At 46.7% G+C, this 19,087-nt stretch overlaps 1 protein-coding gene across 1 annotated transcript; it reads left to right on the forward strand.

The window, feature by feature from the left end:
- Positions 1-5,086: 5,086 nt before the first annotated feature.
- Positions 5,087-15,468, forward strand: Calm1 (calmodulin 1). The gene is made up of 6 exons (XM_021178562.2): positions 5,087-5,365; positions 8,048-8,078; positions 9,269-9,412; positions 11,279-11,385; positions 11,762-11,897; positions 12,062-15,468. The coding sequence occupies exons 1-6, from the start codon at positions 5,363-5,365 to the stop codon at positions 12,088-12,090; spliced, it is 450 nt and encodes a 149-aa protein (XP_021034221.1). The 5' UTR covers positions 5,087-5,362; the 3' UTR covers positions 12,091-15,468.
- The last annotated feature ends 3,619 nt before the right edge of the window (positions 15,469-19,087 follow it).

Raw genomic sequence — 19,087 nt, forward strand, 5'->3', positions numbered from 1 at the left:
TTATGCTTGGCCCTTCAGAGGTGGCACTGTTAGGAGGTGTGGCCTTACTGGAGGAAGTGCAGCCTTGTTAGAGGAAGTGTGTCACTGTGAAGGCGGGGCCTTTAGGTCTCATCTATATGCTGAAGTCTGACCAGTGTGATCTAGACCCTCCTGGTTGCCTGCAGAAGAGAGGGCTCCCTTCAGATCAAGATGTAGAAATCTCAGCTCCTTCTCCAGCACTGTGTCTGCCTGCACACTGCCATCTTTCCTGCCATGATGATAATGGACTACACCTCTGAAACTATAAGCCAGCCCCAATTAAATGTTTGCCATTGTAAGAGTTGCCTTGGACATGGTATCTCTTCACAGCAATGAAATCGAAATTAAGATTGAACTGGAAGCTGGCTGTTAAGGCTGCCTGCCTGGTTGGCTGATTTGCTAGTGAGATCCCAGCATCTGTCTATCTCCCTGTCTTCCAATGCTAGAATTACAGTCACATAAAGCCATGCCTATCTTTTTATGTGGCTGCTGGGGATTCAAACCCAGCTCCTCGTGTTTATGCAGCAAGCCCTCTCACCCCACTGTACCATTTCCCTGTCTCCTACTAATTGGATCCTAACTTGTGGAATTGTCGAGACCATTTTCTTTGATATATTCTGCAATCAGCATCAATTTGTCTAATTTAGCGTTACAGTTCAGTTTTATGCCCATCAAGGTCTTGGTAACATTCCAACGTGTGTCAATCGCTACCTCTGCTCTTTAAGAAAACTGAGTCACAAAAAAACCCCAAACCAAACCAACAACAAGAACAACAACAACGACAACAACAAGAGCAACAACAAAACCCTACCATGCCAGTTGACTGTGATCCTCCCAAGACCGAACAATTACTGAAAGTCCGTTGTCATAAATCCGGGTTATGATGAGACCCCTCCCCTACACATCTAGAAGAAGTGGTACGTTACTGACTATACTTTGAATACTGATTCAAGGTAATTTTTGCATTTGGCTTTTGGTTAAGGAAAATAGTTGCTTAATTATTTCCCAAATGATATGATTTAAAGGTTTGGTCTTGGTAGCATGCCCCTAAAATCCCAGCATTCCAGAAGGAGAGGCCGCTAGAGTAGTAAGTTCAAGAGCTGCCTGGGTTTCATAGAGAATTCTAGGCTGGCCTGAACTGCATGGCAAGACTCTCAAAAAAGCTAAACAAAACAAAAAAAAACAAAAACCCCTACATTACACAATCTGTCAGATGCCTCTTTTTAAAGGAGCTTGAATTCAGTCTGTTTGGGTTCCAGATGCTTTCAAACATTCCCCAAAGCTAACACAGTCAGATTCTTCACAGCAAAATCCCTCACTTAGATACCAATATCTGTTCTAGTTTGTTTTCTATTGCTGCAGTAAATACCATGACCAAAATAAATTGGGGCAGGAAAGGGTTTACTTTAGCTTACTGGTTATATAGCCCATCAGAGAAGCTCCTAGGCAGGAGCTCAAGGCAGAAGCCAAAGGATGCATGCTGGTTACCAGCGTGCTTCCTCACCCCAGCCAGCTTAGTGCTCAGCTAAGGTTCCTAGATGGCCCAGGCCCACCTGCCTAGGGACGGCACCACCCATAGCAGGCTGAAACCCTCCTGCATCAACCACAAATTAAGAAAATGCCTCACAGAGATGGCCACATATCAGTCTGATTTGGGCAGTTCTTCAGTTGAAGTCCTCTCTTCCCAGGTGACTCTAAGTTTGAATCAAGTGGAAGGCTGAAGTTAACTATGACATCACCCTTTGGCTCACACTCACGGATATGCATCATTTTTCGTTCAGTTGTTTTAACTGAAAGCATAAAACTAAGATCTTATCCCGTTGGACATTTTACTCTCTCAAAGCATGCACTCGGTTCCTATGTCTCTATAACCAACGGCTGCTTGTGACTTAAGAGTTCAGTTGGTCAAAGCATAGAGATAATGAGGTCCAAGACGAGCCAGTTATTTCTCTGTGTCCTGGCTCCCTATCGCTGACTCCATCGTGTTGTGTTGTATATGGCTTTGGGGAAGGTATGGAAACATTTGGAACTTTAAGCTGGAAAACCTGTTAAGCCCTCAGTATTTAGTGGACTTTTCTCTAAGAACTTGGAAGACAAGATGACTGAAATAAATGCAGATGATGGAGGCCTGGCCTGGAAAGGTCCAGAGGGAACTGTGCCACTCAGAGACGTTACCAGGGTCGTTCATGCGATATATTTGAATTAAGACCCTTTGGAAGGGCTAGAGAGATGGCTCAGCAGGTAAGAGTACTTGCTCTTGTAGAGAAACCTGGGTTCAATTCTCGGAACCCACATGGTGGCTCACACCCATCTATAACCTCAGTTACAGGGAATCCAACAGACCTGGGACACATATATGCATATAAAGTAAAGTAAATAAATCTAAAACTTTTAAAAAGGGTCTGTGGACGTGAAGCCTTTGCTTCACTTGGACAATGAGTACTGCTCATGTAGGACAGAAAAATCAGCTGTGATTATAGAAGACACCCGGCTTGCTGAGGTAAAAGCCTTCTGGAACTATTTCCTTCGTGTCAGCACACAGAAGCTGTGGTCCAGAGGGGCCAAGGCTGCGCCACAAGCTGGCAGCTGAGCTTGGCAATGCTTACGAGCCTCCCACGTGGTACTGGTTTGGGCAGCGTGAAAGCTGGATTGAAGGGGTTCCTGAGAGGAGCTGAGGCTTGGCACAGGGTGGTCGAGATTCCTGGCCCGGGGCTGCATTCTTCTTACTTCTCTTCTATCTAGCATGATTTAATTTAAATGATTTCACATAGAACTACTTTCTTTAAATATCACAGAATGTTCCATAGGCTTTTGGGTTCTTAGTATATTATGGCATTTTTATGTGGCTTTTAAAAATTGCTGACCTCTTCATAAATTAAGACGTTAATTCACTGGGACATGAACATTCAGTGGACCTATGTTGTCAGACAGAAAACCTGACGTATGAAGTAGGCAAGTCTCTAACATTGTATCTTTAAATTTTCAGATACTGATTTCACTAATATACAATCTAATATTAGAGCCCTGAGCAAAGGCTCACGCTCTAGTTTATGCCCAATCACCGCCTCACAGGAAGATCCTGGGCAAGTCACTTGACCTTCTTATATTTCAGTGTGTGAAACTAGCCATAAAACTGTGCAAAGCATGACCTCATTACAAACCCACTACACTTGAAAGCTAAGACGCGCTTTGATATGTTAAAGAATTCCAAAAGAGCACTCATTTGTAAAATATAAACAAACAGAAAATTGTTCTATGAGGATTAAGATAATTCTAAGGTGAATTGCACTTAGCAAGTAAAGTCATGAAAAGGTTTCAAAGCACTTTATTCGGTGAAATCGTTAAATGACACAGGAAAGTATTTGACAGGTTTTGCAAAACCATAGATTGTAGCTATGTAAGCAAAATAACTATAAGGGATGGAAGACTACCAGAAACAAAAGGACCCCAATAATTAAACATATTTTCATTTTTAGGACATCATTTCTCCCTTGTCACTGCATACCAAATGTTAAAATGCATTTAGCTAACTTCCTTAGGAAGTCTGACAGAAAAAAAATATCCAAATTTCTTTAGTAATCATTAGTTATAATGAGCTTGGCTATGTAGACCTGTAATTCACTGGATTATTGACTATGCTTTAAACTGAATTTGTATTAGTCTCTTTTCTGTGAACATAGGGATATTATGTGTCTGGCTGTGAATGGTTTTTAAACCATTTGCAAGAGGGTCAGCAGTACCCTTGGGGGGTGGGGGCTTGCCTGCTACAGCTTCTCCTTAAACAGCAGGTTAACCCTTTCTGTAGCATTCTAGAAAGAACAAATTGAAGCGCAGTCCCACAGTTGCTGACATTCTGTCTGAGGTGATCCTAAGAAGTCCTCTGATGTTTGCAATGTTCAGGGACATTTTTGAATCTTTTAAAACACCTATCTGCAAACTTTGACAAAGCCAGGAAAGAAAGATAGCTAGTCTTTCCGGAGAGGAGCATGCTAATCACACATTTTGCCACAATTTCTGAAAGAAGAAACAACCTGCAGCTTGTCCTGGCCTTGCAAACAAAAGATCAGATTCTGCGCTTTGTCTTGGCAAGAAACGAAACTGCAGCATTTTGTTAAGATTTTCCTCTTCTTCTTTAAGTTCCAGACTCCAAACTAAGACCTGAAACAATTTTTGGTCGTCCCTGTCCCCACCCCCACCCTAGTTTACAGAAGAATGAAGAATAGTAAATTTGAAGGTTAAAACATTATTTAAGGACTATAATTAAGATTGTAATTAAGATAGTGGAGCGCCCTACTAGAATCAATTGGCTGTGCAAGTTCCAGCTGTAATCAGAGTGATCCCGTGTATCTTTCCCCTTCTTTGTAAATATCAATTTATGAATTTTCAGGACCAGGACAATTAGGAAAAACTCAAAAGCATGGGCTCTGAGGGCGACATAAGCCGCTCACTACGTTAATTTTAGAAGCAGGCCTAATAGAATTTGCCACAGGAAATAAGGAACAAACCTAGCAAGGGACAACTCTTCAAGCATCTTTAAAATTTTAGTAGGTATGTAAAAACACGAAAACTAGACTGGTTGAGTGTGTCAACACCACACAGACTTAGCAACTGAGCTTCTAACTGTGCCTCGGACACTTCTCCAAAATGAGAAAAGTAACATTATCTGACCAATTTCTTCCCCAAGGCCAACCACTGTGTCTTCAACACAGTCCTTTCGCCTCTGCAGCTAAGGTTGATTCCCCCTCCCCCGCGGCTGTCCTCAGCCCCTAGATCTCCTGCAAGTCCTCCCCTGTGGGGGACCCAGGCTTGGTGGCTCTGCAACCTCGAAGCCCCCAGGAGTGGTGGGAGGGGGACACACAGGTGAAGTGGGGCTGAGTGACGGACACGCGCCTGGAAGCCCGGGACGGCCCCCCAGATCTCGCTACGCAGGCTTTCCAGCTCTAGAGGACTCTTGCAGCAACAGACCAGCACCCTTGCTCAGGTCTCCGACTCCCCAGGTGCCCCCTGCCCGCGTAATAGGCCCGCCGCGCCGGGCGCGCCTGGGGGGCGGAGCCTTGCGCTGAGGTCCGGCTGCCGCAGCGCCGCCCTGCGCGAGGCGGTACTGCCGCGGCGGAGGGATACCGCTCACCGTATATATATCGCGGCACACAGGCTCGCGCTACGGCAGTGGTGCTGGGAGTCTCGTGTCCGTGGTGCCGTTACTCGAAGTCGGGCGGCGGCTGAGGCTCAGCGCACAACGCAGGTAGCGCGTTAGCAGCAGCAGCGGAGGCAACTCGGCGGTCACAGCCCCTGCGCTGGTGCAGCCACCCTCGCCTGCTCCGTTCTTCCTTCCTTCGCTCGCACCATGGTAGGTTGGGATCGGCAGTGGCAGAGGTAGCAGCTGCCCGAGCTTTCTGAACAGATTTGTAGTTGAGTCTTGGGGTCTCCCCCTTTTCCTGGTTGAGGTTACCCCCCAACCCATTTTGCCAGGTGTTACGCAGCAGCTGCAGTGAAAGGGGCTGTATTTTCGGGTGTGCATCTCCGCTTTGGCTGCCAGGGAACCTCCCCTGAGTTTTGGGCGCCTCTGGGGCTGGACTCTACAGCGGCTGGAGCCGCTGCCACAGCTGCACCGGGGCCTTCCGCATCCACCCCCTCCGCCAGCCCCGCACCCACTGCATCCAACGCGCCGCACCCGGGCTGCCTGCAGCGCAGCGCCTCGGCCGGGGCCAGCGGGGCGGGGGAGCCGGGCGGGGCAGGCCGCGACGTCCCGGTAGTCAGTCCCCGACCGCGGAGAATGAATGGGTCGCGGCGAGCCGGGAGACGTACAGGGCTTGGACCGCGGACTCCGGGTGTCCTCAGCCACCTTCAGACCCCCTGACCAACCCAGTCGGGCGTCCTCCCTCGCCTGCGGTCCCCTCCTTCCTCCCGGGGGGCGCGGCGCGGGCGTGAGCTGGGAAGGAAGGAGCCGGGGAAGGGTGGGGTTGGGGGCAGGAAGGCGAAGGCTGGGGGGCGGAGAGGGCGGAAGCGGCCGCCCTGCGCCCGGGCGGGGCCCCGAAGGGTGGCCGCGCGCGTGGCTGGGCCGTGCGACCCCGGTCCCCTTCCCGGTGCCGCGTGAGACGGGCGCGATCGCTCGTGTCCGCGGGGAGGCCCCTTCCCGCGGGAGGTGCTCGGCTCGCGCTAATTGGGGCGGCAGGGCGGGGGAGGAGAGAGTTGGCGCGCTCCTCGGTTTCCATTAGAGACGCAAAGTTTCTGCTGGGGAGGAGGCGGCGGCAGGCTCAGTGCCTGGGGGAGCAGGAGCGGTGGGAGGTGCTGGAGATAGGCAGCACCAAGGTCCTGGGGCCCTTTTGGGTCTTCACCCTAGTGCGGCCCCACGCCCGGCATGCCCCTTGTCCCTCGCTGCTCCCTGGGCAGCAGGGAGATGCCCATCCGTACGTTTCCGCTTTCTCTGCCGCCTCTGGATTGCCAGATGCGAATATGTGGTTGGCCGTGTGCGTGTGTGCCGTAGCCCCCTTCTCCCTCGCCAGGCAGAGCTGACATCACCAGCAGCACCTCCTGCCCTGGCAAGGCGGCTAGGTCTTTCTCGGCAGGTTCTGGAACTCCTTTGACCCAAGGCCAGAATGACTTGGGGTTGAGGTGGGGGAGTCGTTGTCCCGAAGGCACTTGACAGGCCTCTAGTCAGAGAATTTTCCCGAGGAGGTGGAACTCCTCTCCTTGGTGAGCTGGTTTCTCCTACGAGGTGTGACAGTGCTTCCTGTCGTGCAAGACTGACATGGCGAGCATTACATAAATCGTGTCTCCATTTGCCTTAAAAGTAGCTTCCAGTAATGGATAGAAGGGAAGACCCACTTAGAATTTAAAAAGTAGAAGTTCTTTCTCTCCCAAATCGATAATTAAGGCGAGTTGCCACAGAAAAGAAATGAGCTCCAGTGCCACCGGATTTCTCTTGGGGTTTATTTTATAACTGGCTTTATTAAAGCATATATTCTCCTGGCTAGAGGCACAGGTTCAGAGGTGCAGAAACTAAATAAATATTAATGCAAATGAAAACCACCTTTGTGGCCATTTAGTACCTAGAACATGGAAATACTGAGTGTTGGCATTAAAGCAGCGTCCCTGTCAATCTTAAGGTGGGCAGGATTAATACCAGGAAATGATAATAGTTACTCCTGTACACGAGGAAAGGGGTAACGTATCGCCTCATAATTGTGGTGGTTTCTGTGTGCTTTATTTTTGCAGTTTTGTAACAGTCCTAGGATTCAATCTTTTTCTAGCTTTAGAATCATAGGATAATTTGACTGAAAGGCATTAGCCATTGTAAATGGTAGGCTTTTAGCAAATAACTGCCTAATTTAAATGATTGGAAAGCATTTATTATACTGAAATGAAACCTGGGTTGGTAACCCATTACTGTATATTTTTCTACTTAATTGTTTCTCATAAAATGGGCATAAAAGCCTGTTAATCCAACCCAATACCATTATGTAACGCCAGTGTGGAGATTTTGGAGGGCCCAAAGCTATGCGCAAGGTGCACTAAAAAGCCTGCCCCTGGACAGGATCCTGGTCCTGGCTGCCTTGTCCGCGGCATTGGGCTGGGTCTCTCGGATGAAATCAGCAACCGCAGTGTTTATGGCGCAGTAGATGGCGCTCTTCCTTCTCTGCCTGCTGCTGCAGCTGCTGCTGAGGGTACTTTCACCACTAGAGGCGCCATTTCCCACATTACGACTGACTGGTTTCTTTGCAGTGCTTAGCGCAAGCCGCAGGCCAAGCAAGCCAAGCAAGCCAAGCAAGCCAAGCAAGCCGCAGGCCACAGAAATGAAGCCAGCAGAGGCTGTCACTTCTTTGTCACCCTTTATTGTTAAGCTAGCTTGAACAGTTTTCCTTTATTGTAGTAACTGCCACTAAATGCCAGTACTAATGATTTCAGCACACTTTTTAAAATACTGATTAGGAAAAAAAGCCCCACAATTTTAAAGTATAATTAGGAAAGCTAGGTTATTATCAACCAAATTTGTCTAGATTAAATTATGATCTTTTCTTTCTCTGCGTAGGCTGATCAGCTGACTGAAGAGCAGATTGCTGGTAAGTTGAAGACTCTGGAGAGGCCCCAGGAAACTGGGACTAGGCTCTGCTTTGGCCTTGTGTCTCCTCTCTTGTCCCTCCCATCTACAATCTGTGTGGTTTTCTAAGAATTCTTAAGCAGCAACAGTGAGGTCAGGTATTTTAGGGATGACATGGAATGGGCTCTGCTATGCCTGTCACACTCGGGTGTGCATAGCTGTGCTGTAGAATGAGATCCACCGAAGCTGCTACTCTGAAATAGACTTCATAGTTCTTAGGCCATAAATCTTTTAGTAATCTACCAGGAAAACTCTAAAACACATGGAAAGGTAAACATTAGAGTTGTAATAATTGGAAAGTGAGACATCAACTTGGGTTTTGTTTTGAGATGGATGTCTTATACTGTAGCTCCGGTTATTCTGGGACTTGCTATGTAGACCAGGCCAGATTTGAACTTAGATCTGTAGTTTGCCTCCAGAGTGCCACCATGCCCAGCAACTTTACCCTTTTAATGTTCCCACCTTAATGTATTAAGGACGCTCATTGGGCAAGGACACTAGCTGCTCTTTGCAGAGGACTCAGGTTAGGGTCCCAGGACCCATATGGAAATTTGCAGTGGCTTAGAACTAGTTCCAAGGGGTCCAATGCTGCCCTCTACCCTCTGCAGACAGCAGGAACGAATGTGGTATACATAAAGACACATATACAGGGGATGCAGGCAAGCACTATACATAAAATTAATCAATAAAAATGTTTCTGTTTAGGACTTCTGAAAAAATGTCCTGAGTGTGACAGAGAAAGAGTGTGGTGACTGCCTGGGAGTGCATGTGTCTAGTAACCACGTTGCTATGAAACAAGCTCACTGTGGCTATAAAAGTGCAGCAGGAAGGGACTCTGTTGAAGGGACTTTATTGTACCTGGTAAATCGGCAGTCTCGGATTACACTTAGTGACCCATTTAAGTATGTTCAAGCTAGTTTTCTCAAAAAGTAGGATATTGTGACTTTATTGAGCCTGGTCACTAGTGTTTGTTTTCTGGGCTACTGTGTGTTAGCCAGACCAACAGGTCGATTGTGATCGTTATTTCAGTAGGTTGAGGCCAGGTGGGTCCTGGCAACTCAGACAGCTTGTTGTGGCAAGCCCCAGTGAGGTGTGTGTCACAACAGTGTTGGGTAAAAACATTGATTCTAAAGAGTCAACTTCTCTTTTCAGAATTCAAGGAAGCTTTCTCCCTATTCGATAAAGATGGTGACGGCACCATCACAACCAAGGAACTGGGGACCGTCATGCGGTCACTGGGTCAGAACCCAACAGAAGCCGAGCTGCAGGATATGATCAACGAAGTGGATGCTGATGGTAAGGGCTTTAGAACTGAGTGAGCACCAGGGTTGTGTAGTTCAAGTTCAGACTCATTACAGAATGTTTCTAAGGTCCCTAGAGCAAAGCTGTGTGCAGAGTCACTTTCTCTGGTTGCCTTGGCCTCCTGACATTAGAATAGAAGACTGTAGGCCTGCCTGTCAGGTCGCCCTGCTGGCTGCCTAGTCTAGAGCATTTCCTGGATTGGATCACTATTGTTCTTTTCTGCTTACTGAGAGCTACAGCCCAGTCTTTTATCAGCTGCCTGCTGAGGCTGCACCAAATCCTGTGTGGGAAGTAAAAACAAGTTGCCGGAGAACCTGCTCCTTAAAGGAGCTGTTGTTTCTCAAAGGAGGAAGAGCCCGAGGGCATTGGGTGGAGGGCGCACCCCTCAACTTTAGCAGAGTCTGAAGACTATAAGGAATTTGTGGAATCTGAGAAGGAAAGCTGTGCAAGGCTCTGGGCCAGCAAAGCCAGCAGCTTCCCCATGACCATTGACTGTTCCTCCTCTAGATTACAAACTTACTGCTCCTATTTGTCAGTGTTTGGAGGCACCCTCTCCCCTAATTGAAAAGTCACATATACGTAGGAATGATAAGTGTTAAAGGAGCTAAGAAGGTACAATATGAATCTAAGGTGTGCTTTCTAGACAGTTGCTATGAGAGGAGCCATTAAGTGTCGTGATGGACTTGGGTTTTGTGTGCACACTGAAAGACTTCTAAAGGTTCTGCTTCTCGGCGCTGCTTCTGAGTTGATCCTCTGTACGGCAGCATGGGCTGGGCCTTTCCTGTTGTATGTAAATCCTGGGAGGCCAGGCTCAGTAGGGAGCGTGTATTTGACTATCATATCATATGGAACAGTGGGAGAGGTTGAATAAAGCCTTGTTTTGATACCAAAGGCTATCTTCTCATGCTTATAGATAACACTTAGTTTTATTTTGCCTTACATGAATAGAGAGTCTTTGATGGTGTGTTCGCTTATATTGGTATGTCACTGTGGGGATTGAACCGAGGGCATGAAGCCATCCATACACACCAGCCTTGGCAGTTACTTGTTTTAAATGTTCTGGTGAAAATGAATTGTAAATAACTACTGGTTTTTTGGTTTTTTGTTTTTTCCCTAATTTTATTTTCATTGATTTGAAGCTAGTGTTAATCTGGGATTTGTCTTTGGGAATATTTATCCCTTAGCTTTAGAGGAGTCACTGAGAATATTGGCTTTTGAGTGGATTCCTCTGACAGTTTCTTGAACATTAATGATCCTAAACTGAAAATGGTTTCTGAGCTTTTTCCCCCTTCGTTGGGGGTTTAGGAGCAAGGGTGAGTGAGTGCTCAGCGTATAAGAGCCCTGGTTCAATCCTCAGTACCGAAAAAGGCCCTGCTGGGTAGGGACGTGGCTAGAAAGGACTAGGGCTGGGAGTGCACCTGGACAGGCCTAGGGAGACTGGCCAGGGGGTAGCAAGGTGTTTTCTTCTCTCATCTTTTTCCCCTAAAACATTTTGTACATCACTAGGGCATTATTAGTCAGGCCTGAGGAGTCTCCCTGGACAGGCAGTTGCACACTTCCTTTTTCTTTGCCCTGCCTCAGTTTTCATAGTTGAGAGTTCAGGTGCAGCTTCCTTTGCACCTGTAGGTGCTCTGGGCACCGCCTAGCAGTGGAGTCACATGATGTTGTTGCTCTGGGAGATGTTGGAGCATTTTGGCTAAAGAAGGTTAACCTAAGAAAAACAGTAGTTTATCATTCTGGTTAGCACTTGAATCCCTGCAGATGCCGGGACATTCCATACCATGGCTCTTAAGATTATCGCTGCACAGGAGTGTCAGCGTGATACTTACCCAGCATGAACTGTTTCTCTTTTAATTAAAGGGAATGGCACCATTGACTTCCCAGAGTTCTTGACTATGATGGCTAGAAAAATGAAAGACACAGATAGCGAAGAAGAGATCCGCGAGGCATTCCGAGTCTTTGACAAGGTAATCTTGCACACTTGCCTTGGAGAGGCACATATCATGGTGCCCTGTGCTGGCACTGCTGAAAGTTGTACCTGTTGGCTGGTTAGAGTTGGCCTGAGTGTCTGACTCCTGTAAGTGACAGTATTGGCCTGGCTGAGGTGAGGTCCAGCAGAGAGAAACACTGAATTGACTGACCCCATCTTTGTTCTGTTTGGTGTCTGTGTGCTTTTGAAACCCGTCTGCATTCTGTGTTTGATAACTGGTGGGGATGGGGATGGGGAGGGCTGCTGTGCAGAGTTGGCATAACTCTGGGAGGAAGAAGAGTGAGTTCACTCAGAGAGATTGTTCTCTTAAAACCGCCACCCCAGTGCCTTGTGACGTCATTGCTTGTTCACAGGATGGAAACGGTTACATCAGTGCAGCAGAACTGCGCCACGTCATGACAAACTTAGGAGAGAAGCTAACAGATGAAGAAGTAGATGAAATGATCAGAGAAGCAGATATTGATGGAGACGGACAAGTCAACTATGAAGGTAAAGGCTAAGTGTAGCTTCAGCCTGGTTTTCAGTAGCCCTCGGGTCTGTTGCATCAGGTCAGCGCCTGCTGTGGATGGTCACCGCTGTGCTGTACACAGTAGGTGTGTTGGCCACAGCTGCTTTTGAAGATACTGAAATGTTATGGTTATTTGTCTTTTCAGAATTCGTACAGATGATGACTGCAAAATGAAGACCTACTTTCAACTACTTTCCCCCTCTAGAAGAATCAAATTGAAATCTTTTACTTACCTCTTACAAAAAAAGAAAAAAAAAGAAAAAGTTCATTTCTTCACTCTGTTTGTATCTAGCGAAGCTGAATGTCAGAAGCACCTTCTGTCCACACACAAAGTCTGCATGTATTGGTCGGTGGTCCTGCCCCTAAAGTCAAGCCCTACATCAGTTTTACAGTATAAATACTCGTACTACCTTATAAGGAAGCACTTAGTGGACTCCTTAAAGTTCCATTTGCTAATGATTAATACACTGTTTGGGCTGGCCAGTTTCTCATGCATGCAGCTTGATGATTGAGCACAGTCAGGCATTTGTATTAAAACTGAAAAATGGAAAAAACAAATTCAAAATCTCAGATGGCTTCTAGTTCAATCTGTTCAGATAAATTGTCAGCAGCCAGTTTACTGCAAGCAAACATTTAAAATTGGTTTACCTCAGGATGATTGATGTGCAGAGAATGGGTGAAGGCTAAACTCTGAGACACAGCCCCAGAAGTAGGACAGTCCTCATCAAGTGCCCCAGTCCCATGGTGACAGTGACACCCTGGTGGCGAGCCCGAGTGTGATGGTTCATTGCTGTGCGCATTGCATTGGAGTGACTGAACAGCAAGGCTGTCACCAAATCCCACACATTTTATTAAGGAATGTTTCCTAAGGGAGCACCTTTGGACTGTGTTTTAGAACCTGGTGAACCATGACTCGGAGCCAGCAGAGTAGGCTGTGTCTGTGGACTTGAGCACACCATCAACATTGCTGTTCAGGAAATGATAATTTACGTCCATTCCAAGTTGTAAATGCTAGTCTTTTATTTTTTTTTTCCAATAAAAAGACCATTAACTTAAAAGTGGTGTTAAATGCTTTGTAAAGCTGAGATTGGAAGGGGGACAAGACCAAGGCCGCTGGAGGGGAGGTCAGCATACACAGAGACACCCAACATCCAGTGCAAGCTGGATTTCCCACCAGGTTCTCTAGCCACAACTCCTGAAACCAGACAGACTCGGAGTTCTTTGCCATCTATGACCACGTAAGTCTTGTTATTTTCTGTGTCATGTGCACATGCACAGATCACAGTCAGTTGATGTTCAGACTAGAGCCCTGGTGAGGGAAGGCCTCTCCAGCATACAGTTAGGATGTCTTGGCTGTGCGGCTGCTGACCTATTGTAACTACATGAGGCCATCTGTGCAGGAGACATGATTTAGTGTGTCTATATTCCTATATTCACTGTGTATGACAGAAGCAGGCCAAACAAAGACACTACCTTTGATTCAGTTTGTAATTTATGGTTATACTTTAGCCTCTATACTTTATTATTATTTAAGTTAACTGCTTTTTCTCCCCGTTAAGTACAGTTAATGCATAACACTCTAGCTTGAGAGCAAAGAAACGAAACAATATCCCAGAATGAATTCCCTGTCTAATTACAAACCTGTAACCAAATCGTAGACCTGCTGGTACTGGTCCCTTCCAAGGCACTGGTCTACTTAAAAAGCCCCCCTTAGAAGTGTGTTGCATTTAAAAAACAAGGGCCTTATACATTTTTCAGGGTGTTAACTGGTTGTATCTAACTAGCAAGGAGCTTTGGCTTCCAAGTTCGGGGGTGTCGGAACTGGCAGGCTTCTAGCAAGGCAATGAGAAGCCCTTGGCAACCACGTGGTGCACACGGGGCAAACCTCTAGATCCCTGGTTGCTCCCTCTTCCTGCTCCCTGTCTTTCTGGCGATTTGTAGCTCCTTAGATTTTTTTTTTTTTTTTTTTCTGCCAGAGGGATGGGTCCGAGCAGTAGAGAGGAAGACATTGCCTGAGCACTTCTGTTCATCCTTGGACTGGGTGGTTGGCACAGGCTGATGACTTTGACTTTGGTATCTGAATCGTTAGGTATTCCCTCCTGGTAGAGAGGACTGGGGTGGGTGGGTGTTCCAGGTGTGAAGAAGTGAATGGCAGTGGATATGTCTTGTAAGAGGATTAAATCACCCAGTCTATGACCCAGTCTCAGGCTTGTCTGTAACCTCTTGGTAATTTCAAAGGGGTTTGGAGGTGACTTTTTAAAAAATTGCCTCCTATCTTTTACCAAGTCTGTAGAAGCTGGGTAGATGATGCTTTAACAGCCCCATAGCCTGTCCTAAAAGGTTACCTCCAAAGCAGGATTCTTGTGTAACTAGGATTCCTGCATGAGAACCAGAAACCCTAACCCCCGGGGAATGTGAAGCTGGGGTTTGGAACTGTAAGGAGGCAGAGCCCCCCCCCCCCCCTTGAGCCTTCTGGCATCCTGGGGCACAGGCAGCCCAGGGCTTGGTGTTGGCAGTTTGAGTTTGTGAGGTAGAGTGGGGTGTCAAGGCAGTACCCCTGAGGTCAGATAGCACTTTCCTGTAAACTGTCCCTCACTTATAACTACTCTATAAATATATACATATATTTATATAAATATATATATATAAAGTGACTGACTAGTTAACTGGCATCCTGCTTTAGCCTGAGACTTGCCCTAAGACACTGCTGAGCCCTTGGCACACCTCTACATAGTGTGTTTTCTGTCTGTTGGGGGGAGCTGTTGAACAAGGCAAACATCTTGATAGTTCAGACGGGCTTTAGTGTACTGTTGCCAGGGAAGGCTTTTTCTGATTTTTTGACAAATTTTTGCACACTTTAATTGGTGTCTTTGAGCAACTTAAACACATTGAAGATGAGCTATTGTACATATTTTTATATTCTCTTTGTAAGTGCATGTCCAGCTTGTAACCATATTGTAAGGAATGGCTGCCCGGTAGGCCTAGTGTTACTGTCACACAAGAGGAATAGCATCTATCATTCGCCCTTCAGCATCCTGGGAACTTCTTCTTGAATGAAGACTGTAAATTTGGTCAAGTCAACTCTTAGTTCAGTTATCTTAATCATTTGAATGATTTATCGTGTGTCCTATGTGTATTTCTCTTTGGCAGCGACCAGAGTTACACTGATGTGTCCCAACTGACCCACTCAGCTGGCGGTCACCTACTTAATTTTTTTCAATACCCCTTGAAGTTGTCCGGTAGAAGACAGATTATTTGCTATCTATCCCTTTGAGTAAGAAATGAGGGATGTGTGCTCTTCCCCTATATCTACGATGTTCGTTAAAACACTATAGCAAGGATGGCGGTAGTCCTTCTGTTGCGGAAGTCACCCTTCACTGTGGCTGTTTGACAAGGAGTTGTACTTGGGCGTTGTGTAAATCTTGAGATAAACTTTTGGAGATTTAACCACCTCTCTGACGGGGGACCAACTCTATGGAAATTGTAAATAAGTTTTATTTATAAACCTGGCACTGTATTCAATAAACATTTCTGCAGCCTTTCATCTCTTAACTGTGAACTGTGTAGGTTTTTAGCTCTTATAGCTTCCAGTTCCCTTTGCGGTATACAAGATAAACCTTCCTGCCCCCAAGTAGAATCCCCAGGGCCTATCTAGCAGGTGAGAGTGTGGAGCTGGAGATAGCAGGGGCAACAGAGGGCCTATGGAGTCTATTCTAGCATTAAGTAGTTTGGGGGTTACCCAAACTCCAATACCACCTGGACTTTGAGAAATGTACTTTTAAGCTGGCTGTGGTAAAGCAGAGACAAATGGATCTCTTGAGTTTAAGGCCGGTTGGGCTTACTGGAGTTCCAAGTCAGCTAAGGCTGCATATGGAAACTCAGAACAAACATAAAAAGAAACTAAAGAAATGGACATTTTAGGTGGCAGGATGGAGGTGTAGTTCAGCTGGTAGAGTTCTTGTTCACCATACACGAAGCCTAGGTTTTACACTTGGCACCAGACATCCTAAGCTGGATGTGATGACGCACAAGTGTGATCTCGACACTGAACGTTGGAGAGGTAGAGGTGGGAGGATTAGAAATTCAAGAACATCCACAGTGACACAGTGCTGCCCCAGAACCTTGTTCCTGTACTTACTGTACCTTCAGAGAGATTTTATCCAAACTCCCTCTTCCCCTAGTTAACTTTCCTATTCTTGCAGAATGCAGGGAGGACTAGAAGCGGGGAAGGGTGTAGGGGATCAGAACGAGACCCTGCTTGGCTAGAAGAAAGCTGTATCCGTAGAGCCCCTCTCGAGCACACAAACTGGGACTACAGCAGAGGTCCACCTGGGATGTGGTTAGGGCTGTGCTCAGATTTGTCCCTGGGTAGCGTTGGGCAGGTTCCCTACCGTCTTGGCCTGAAAATAAGATTGGACCAGAACCTGTGCCTGTGGCTCTCGGGGATTCTGCCCAAAGCTGGTTTGGCATCATTGCTTGGTGTCTAAATCAATCGAAATTGAAGCCTAAAGAATAAGTCCCATAGGAGTTGCTGTGTCCTTTGAAATGACAATGGGACTTCAGCATTCTCAGCAGCTCCATCTGGGTGGGTAGAATGGAGGGTAAGCTTACCGTTAGGACTATGAAAGGTCAGGAAAGTGGAGAGGTGACTTCCATTCTCCCAAGAACAGAACAGGAAACACCACTGAGCCTGTAAGAGGCTGGGTCCAACTGACCCTGCGTTTGGTTTGTCAGTGGCTCTAGCAGGGAAACAAAAAAACCCAAGCACATGCACATGACCAATCTGAAGGGAACTGTCTTGGGCACCCAGTGACTGAGGATGTCTTAGAAGAGGAGAAAACAAAGCTTTTCATAGTTCCTGCTTTCCTCTGACTGCCCGCCACTCACTGCCTGGCGGAGTGCGGAGAGCCAGCTCATGCGGCAGAGCCACACCCCAAAACTGACGGCATAGTCGGCTAGAGGCTGGCTTGGCCAGTTTCCCAGTCTTGACAATCTGAACTTGGGGCTGCAGGTGGGAGGAGGCCAGTTCCCCTCATAAGCATGGCTCACTGTATGTGTCAGCAGCCTTTGGGCTGAGTGTGAATCGACTCTTTCCCAGAGTATTTCAGCATCTTAACATTTTATCACCAGGCTTACAAGGACCAAAGAGATGACCCTTAACAGTTTTATTTATATCTGTGTGTTTGTATATGCACGTGCATATGCATGATTGTGTGTGTGTGTGTGTAGATGCACATGCTACATACAGTGCATACAAGTAGAGGTCAGAGGACAACTTGTGGGGTTGGTTTTCTCTTTCTCTGTGTGAGCTCCAGGGATGGAAACTTTGCCAAGCTTCCCCAGCAAGCACCTTTATCAGCTTAGCCATCTCACAGCCCCTCCCCCGGCCCCCATGAGTTCTCAAGGATTTTATTAGAATGTAATCTGTCTGGGTTTTGTAGAAACATGCAGAGTTTGACTTTAAACTAATATTCTTTCCCTTTATAAGTTTTAGTATACTCATTAAGCTGCAATATTTCTCTGTAGTTACTCATTTTATAATAAGTCAGATTTATTATTATTATTAAAAGGAAATGGGGGAAATATATAGCATGGTGGAGCACATGCTTAACTTGTATGAGGAGGCCCTGTAAAGGATCCACACTGTATTGTGACAGGGTGGCACGTGTCAGCAATGGACGAACACAGAAGGCAGAGGCAGGAAGCTCAGGAGTTGCAGACCACACATATAATTAGTTTGAAGACAGCCTGGGCTACAGTGGGACCCTGTTGGAACACAAAACAATGACCAGTGTGACTGCAGGAGAAATACCTGTTAAGAACACACATTGCTCTTGCAAAGGACCTGAGTTTGGTTCTCAGCACCCACATCAGCACAGCTGTGGGGACCCAGTGTGTCTGCAGATGGAGGCACATACCCACTGAAAGGAAAAGTCTCTGCTCAGGATGCCCAAGACCAAGTTCTCAGCACAAAGGAGATGTATTTGCCCCAGAGAGGCAAAGGGTAGGGAATAAGAGACAAGGATAGGAGATAGAAATCAAGGAAGAAGGGGAAGGAAACAAGGGAGAGAGGCAGGGAACAGACAAAGAACTGCCTTTGGGTAGAGAGGAGATTACCGAGGCACAGGGCAAGTGGCGGTTACTAAAGGAGAAGGGGGAAACCTGCATTGGGATGAGGTGTTTAATTTTAACTGGGCATGTTACTTAGGTGAGCCAAAGGGTGGGGGTTGATGGCTAAACCTTGGCAGTCAGCCTCAGAAGGAGGAAGTGGTCAAACAAGGAATAGAGCTTGGGGGTCAGCTGCAGGAATAGATAAGCCAACAGGCTTTTATCCAGGTAGAGGGAACTGGGGAGGAGGGCGAGGCCTGCCAGAACCATGTCATGTGCTTGAGTGTCTCTTCACACACCCCCATATACACATAATGAAAAATAAAATACAGTGGCGGGTGTACTCAGGAGGCACAGGCAGGCAGATTTCTGTGAGTTCAAGGCCAGCCTGGTCTATGGCATGAGTTCCAGGACAACCGGGGCTAAACAGCGAAACCCTGTCTTGAAAAATCAAAAAGAAAAAAAAAAAATTGAAGTGAACCAAGAACATTATAAAAGGTACTGTTAGAGAGATGACTTATTCCAAGTATGAGGGCCTGAGTTGAGTTTGGATTTCTGACACCCATGTATAAAGCTGGATACAGCAATGCAATAACCACAGCCAAGAAAGGCAGAGACAGGTAGATTCCTAGAGCTTGATGGCCAACGAGCTTAGTCAAGTCAGTAATCTCAAGGGCCCTCCATGGTCTGTGAAGGACCCTACTTACACTCACACACACACACACACACACACACACACACACGAAAGAGCCTGGTGAAGTAGCTCTGGTAAAGGATTCTGCCACGTAGAACCAGGCAACCCGAGTTTGGCCTCTGGAAATCATGGCAGAGAGGTTTGACCTCTGAAAGTTGTTCTCTGACTTTCAGATGTGAGCCATGCCACATCCATTCACACAAATGACATTGTAGCTAAAGGTACTTATTAAGTCAAATCTCCTGCCAACACAACAAATGTCTGTGTCTGATGGTGTTCAAACTTTTTGGATTGTTTCCAATGACAAGGAACTTAACCCTAGGTTATCCTTCCTTATTTTCTGAAAGCATTCTTCCGAGTCCAGAAGAA

This window comes from Mus caroli, chromosome 12 (assembly GCF_900094665.2).
Source record: "Mus caroli chromosome 12, CAROLI_EIJ_v1.1, whole genome shotgun sequence".
Taxonomy (NCBI): domain Eukaryota; kingdom Metazoa; phylum Chordata; class Mammalia; order Rodentia; family Muridae; genus Mus; species Mus caroli.

What these genes read in the sequence shown, in the direction of transcription:
- Calm1 (XM_021178562.2), top strand. An exon ending in GACTGAAGAGCAGATTGCTG is followed by an intron (nt 8,079 to 9,268) that starts GTAAGTTGAAGA and finishes TTCTCTTTTCAG; the next exon opens with AATTCAAGGAAGCTTTCTCC. An exon ending in CGGACAAGTCAACTATGAAG is followed by an intron (nt 11,898 to 12,061) that starts GTAAAGGCTAAG and finishes TTGTCTTTTCAG; the next exon opens with AATTCGTACAGATGATGACT.